The 5,657-nt window shown below is 38.4% G+C and overlaps 1 protein-coding gene across 1 annotated transcript in view; it reads left to right on the forward strand.

Annotated features, from left to right (window-relative positions):
• LOC118332819 (netrin receptor DCC-like) overlaps positions 1-5,657 on the forward strand; it is a 210,084-nt gene that overhangs the window by 157,253 nt on the left and 47,174 nt on the right. The window contains exons 16-18 of the mRNA XM_035668249.1: positions 328-435; positions 1,474-1,668; positions 1,793-1,825. Of these exons, the coding sequence (XP_035524142.1) occupies positions 328-435; positions 1,474-1,668; positions 1,793-1,825 (336 nt within the window). The remainder of the gene's footprint in view (positions 1-327; positions 436-1,473; positions 1,669-1,792; positions 1,826-5,657) is intronic.

A 5,657-nucleotide genomic window follows, 5' to 3' on the forward strand; every position in this document is an offset into this window, starting at 1 on the left:
GCTGTGTGAATGTGTGTCAAAAGTGCTTTGAGTGGTCGGAAGACTAGAAAGGCGCTATACAAGTACAGGTACATTTACCATTTACCATTCCCTATTACTGTCATAGACTCCGGTGACAAACGCAGGCCGACAGTATGTGCTTAAATCTACAGTCTACAATTGACTTCCAGTTAAACTGAAAAGTCTGAACATGAAACTTTTTTTTTAACTGAGGTGCTGTTTTTTTATCCAATGATTGAAATTTAGGCTAATCACACATTATCATCCTACCAGTACTGACAATAACTTTATTTTCTCTTCTTCTTCCTGTCTATCAATAACTGACAGCTCCTAGCTCCGCCCCCAAAGATTTGACTGTGATCAGTCGCGAGGGACGACCCCGCGCCATTTTAATCAGCTGGCAACCACCGATGGAGGCTAACGGACGAATCACAGGTGAGAATTAACCCAAACACATAGTTCACCACAGCCATCCAGGGTACACATTCACTGTTCAGTTACAGCAAACACACAATGTGTGTCAGAGGTCATAGTTATTTGGATTTTCAATTAACCTGCTAATTATGTTTTCAAATAATAGATGAATCATTTAGTCTGTACAATTTCTAAAAGTAGACCAAACATTATTTTCTAACATCAACACACTGTTCAGAGTACAAGAATTTGGTTGTTGTTGTCTGTGTGTATCCAAACACACACACACACACACACACACACACTTCCATTGTTCTCTCTCTCTTCCTCCGGGCGTTCGACCCAGCTGTAAACCCGTCTGTTTTAACGAGCTCCACTGCTCCACCAGCATCCTGGAGGACAAATCAAACACTCCCTGCAGGGATAACAGCACAACACGCATGCACACACACACACACACACACACATATCATTCTCAGAAAAAGATTATACTGTTTTATTTAAGTCCCTAAAAGGGTTTTCTCAAATTTCATATCTCACACAATACAACTAAATATCTGTCTGTCCTCATCCTTTAATCTAACTTTGTTCAACCTGTTCAAATATTAGTCTTCCACTTTCTCTAGTCTTATATTACAATGGAAATATGAGGTGTCTTTGATCCTAAATTCAACATCTTTTATTAATATGGATATCTTGGGTATTATATTATATTACAAACTGCATAAGAACATACTAATGCTAACTGTTATACATTTAGTCTGTCTGAAGATCTGTACTGCACTCTGGATATAAATAAGATAAGATGTTCCTTTATTGGTCCTTGTAGGGAAAATTCAAATTTGGCGAATGCAGTGCTAAGAGTAGAAAAGGATAAAAATACAATAAAATATAATCACTATATACAATAAAGTGTAATATGATCTGGATGGATAACATGAATGGTACATGTGCAATGTTTCGAGGTATTGTGCAAAGTTGTACTTAACCTGTTAATATTTAAGTCTAATATCACCTTTTTTGAAAATGTTATTAATCTTATAATGTCCTGTCTGACAGGTTACATCCTCTACTACACACTGGATAAGAACATGCCGATAGATGATTGGGTGATGGAGGCGATCAGCGGCGACCGGCTGACCCATCAGGTGGTGGATTTGAACCTCGACACAGTCTATTACTTCAGGATTCAAGCCAAGAATGCCAAAGGAGTCGGCCCACTGTCTGAGCCCGTCCACTTCAGGACCGCCAAAGGTCTGTCAGAGTGTGTATGTGTGTGTTTGTGTGTGTGTCTGACTGAAGATCAAGACCACTCTAAATGAATTCCTTTGTTTTATATTTTATAAGTTTGCTGACTCTCTCTCTGTTGCTCTTTCAGTGGAACATCCAGATAAGATGGCTAATGATCAAGGTAGGCTTTCCCCCCCACACTTGTGTGTGTCTGTGTGTGTGAATTTTAAGTCATCTGTCTCATCCTCCAGTCATCTCTACTTCTGATTTTTCAGCCATCCATAAATCATCTATATCCTTCAATCTCCAGTCATCTTCTAAGTCTTTTCCCCATCATGTTGTCTATAATCATACTTATTGTTAAAAAAAAAAGCTTCAGATTCTTGATTGAGATCACTTCTAATTCAAGTCAACAATGTCAGAATAAAATCAGGTCAACACATTTGGAACATGTTTGGTGTTGACAATTCAATGATCCTGTCAGACAGAAAGGGTTGGGAACCACTAAATTTGGTGAAGAAGCCTTGCCACCTTGCATGCCATGTAACTGCAACTTTGCTGATTCAATTTCAGCCAGCGACCTTTGTTGTATCGCAAACTATCTAAGAAACACAGGGGAAAAGAATCTCTAAGTCTATAATTCTGGTTCAGAAGATATTAGTAAACAGGTCAAGCAGGTATTACCTGTGTTGGGCATAATGCGTTAACGCATTAGTCCAATCGACGTATAAAAGATGGACGTTGTGTCTCCACTTCCTCCCACTGTACAAAAATTAAGAAGTGGTGATCAGGGTCGGTGCCATGGTATCACGGTCCCGCCCATATGCCCGGCTGATTTGATCGTGAGCAGGGCTCAGCTGTCAATCATGACGTGAAACCCCCTTTCAGTTAAACCAAACTGATCAGAAAAATGAACACTGGAACAAACATCAGCGTGATAAGAACTACCTAAAATGACAGAAACCATCTTTGGGAAAAATGTATTTGATGTGTACTTTCTTTTAGTTTGGCTCTTCTGCTAGCATGGAGGCAGCGGACTTTATTTATACTGCAGTCAGCCACCAGGGGGCGGGGGTTTTCAATATGTTTTGGCTTCACTTATGGAAAGTTGTTCTATCATCCATCTTTATATATGTTGATGGTTGATCCCAACAGTGGTAATAGCCTACTTACGGAGTAAATTCCACTACTTTCAACTAATTACATTTTCAAACTAAATCACACAATTACAATTACTGAAATGTAAATGGGCTCATTAGTGATTACTTTTGGCTTACCTGAAAAGAGAGAATTGAAGCAGACATTTAAAAGTAATGCAAAAATTATTTTCCCTAGTAACAAATGACTTGTATGTGCAGTAATTGGTAGTAATTTAATAACTTATGAGAGAAGTAACACATAACTGTAATTCCTAATTTTTTTTCAGTAACTTACCCAACACTGGCTAGCATCACGGCCGTGAATAAAAATGAGGATAGAAGAGAGAAAACAGGGAAGTGAGTTGAAAAAGGTTAGGAAGGAAGGAAGGATGAAAGGGGGGGATAAAAGGAGGGATGAGCATGGTAGGGCTGGCTGAAATCTCAGTCTTGAGAAATCATTAACAGAGAAGAAAAATGTGAAAACAGACAAAGTTACTCTATTTTCCTCCTAATTGAATTAATTTTTTACTTCATGTAAACAACCGCAACTTATCAAACTGAAGGAAAGTCGTTTGTTAATTGCCCGGCAAAAATAATTTTTCTTCAGAGCGATAGAGAGAAATAGTAGCAGAGTGTGCGAAAGGGGAATGAGAGGTTTTTGTAGTTATTAATGCAGACAAATGAGAGGCGATGGAAGAGGGCTGTTTACCATATTTAAGTTCATCAAATTAACTCAGACATAATTAACGCTCTGTTCTCTGATTCTATTCATCAGCCGCAGCAAACAGCAAGCAGAAGGGGACATGATGCTAATGAATGCTCAAAACTTTTTAAATTTGCTTCACTAAACTTTGAAATCTCACAGCATCACCATCTGTGCTTGTGTTACTTTTATTTTAAAATATGAACTCGCTGTTACTCGAGATAACTTCATCCATGATTAACAAATCAATCTTGTAACTGGGTGTTTTTTAAATCCCAGCACTAAAAGTTTAAATTTAAATTAAAATGTTTAAAATATGCTTGATAAATATATACTAAGTGTTATTACACATCTTGACATAAAAAATTATAAGTAAATTATGTCATTTTATAAAGCATCTTCTAGGTCTAAACGTCACTTTAGTTAATGTCCCTCAACTCTGGTCTCAATGTTGAGATACGTAAAATAAAATAATTCCATTACAATAGGACATAATTATTATATATAATACTTCACACCATATGAAGTCTTTTTTGTTTTTGTCCAGTGGTCATTTATATGATTTTTCCATCAAAATTTGCCTGTCCCTTACTTCTGCATCCTTACCACAACATTGAACAAAATGCCATAGTGAAAGTATTCGTCAAGTTAGGACGTGAGCAAATGGATGACAGGTTGGGTCACCTTTACTTGTAGGCCTGCAATAGGGAACTGGCTCCTTTCTGGTTTGGGCAGCTAGTTTTGAACTGTCCTGAGAATTTCTAAAAATAAATTGATTCGGAACCCAGCTGGAACCAAAAAATAGATGGTTTTGTTTGGGAACCAAAGTAGGCGTATCATATTCTGCATTGTGCAACGTCCTCTGTTGATAACACTACCTTGATAACAATGGTTCCACTCAAAAGTGGTTGACATGTGGTTTCCAAGAGTCTTAAACAGAACCAGTTCAACAACTAGAGCCAATGTGGTGGAAAAACAGTATAGTAGGCCTTTTTCACTAACAGGGCTGCATTCTGGTTGGGGCATCTAGTTTTGAACCATTTGGGAGCATTTTGACCTAAAATAAATTGATTTGGATCCCAGAAAGTTGGTTCTCAGCTTGAACAAAAAAATAGCACGTTGCCCTTGCAAACAAAGTGTGAATATCTACAGGTCGTTGCATCGTGCATCTGTTGGTTACCTCCAAGATCAAGAAAAACAAGGTCAAGATCAAATATTTTAATTATTTGGGTGAGTGACCATAGTTGCAGAAACACCCAACTATGTTAGGGCAGATTTCCAGTATATAGTTCAGTCTTATGTACTAGGTGGATATATGGCACTCAGACAGTCTTTGTCCGAGGCGTTCAGTGCTTTCTTCAAATGTATCCTGGGAATTTTCAGTGCAGCTGGACTTAAGTGCAGTGAAGCGTTTCAGGCGTTGGGACACTGAACCAGAGAGACTCAGCTCCAGTGTCAGGGTGTTAAATGGTGCTGTTTGTCACTGACAGATGTGTATGTCTGTGTGTGCGCGTGTTTGTGTGTGTTGTATGTGCACATGTACACACTGCGGTCCCTCTCCATATAAATCAGAAGTGTCGTCAGGGGAGGAGGGAAGATTGATGTTCAGCCCTGTGACTGTGGACCTTACACTGTAAACACACACACACAGATATACACACTGTTTAATGCACACACAAAGACAGACTGAGAAGAAACATAATTCGTGTGTGTGTATGTATTTTCAGAAACATGGAAGATTTTAAAATTCACCTTTAATTAAACCAGTTTCTGCTTGATGGCTGGGGATGAAGGAACGAATTTTAGCTTTAAAATGTGGGAGAATTATGTATCATGCCTGGTCTTAGCTTCATTTGAGGTCTTTAGATTTGTTTTCCTGATGGGAGCGACAGTGTAGAGGTTTTGAAAATCTCTCTCATCAGTTTCCAGTCTCTGTTTACTGGCAGCCTCTATGAGGATCTGCTTCTGACTTCCTCTTCAGATTTCTTCCTCCAGTGTTCCAAATTCATCTACTGCCTCCCCTGCTGGTTGGTGAACTGGGGACAACATATAAGCCAAAAAATGTTTTCTTTTCTTTTTTTGAAAATAATATGGTCTAATTAGACACATTTCACTTACAAATATACAGGTGTCTTAAATGGCAAATACACCGATCAGCCATATCATTATGA

This window comes from Morone saxatilis, unplaced genomic scaffold (assembly GCF_004916995.1).
Source record: "Morone saxatilis isolate NCDOM2014 unplaced genomic scaffold, NCSU_SB_2.0 Contig21, whole genome shotgun sequence".
Taxonomy (NCBI): Eukaryota; Metazoa; Chordata; class Actinopteri; family Moronidae; genus Morone; species Morone saxatilis.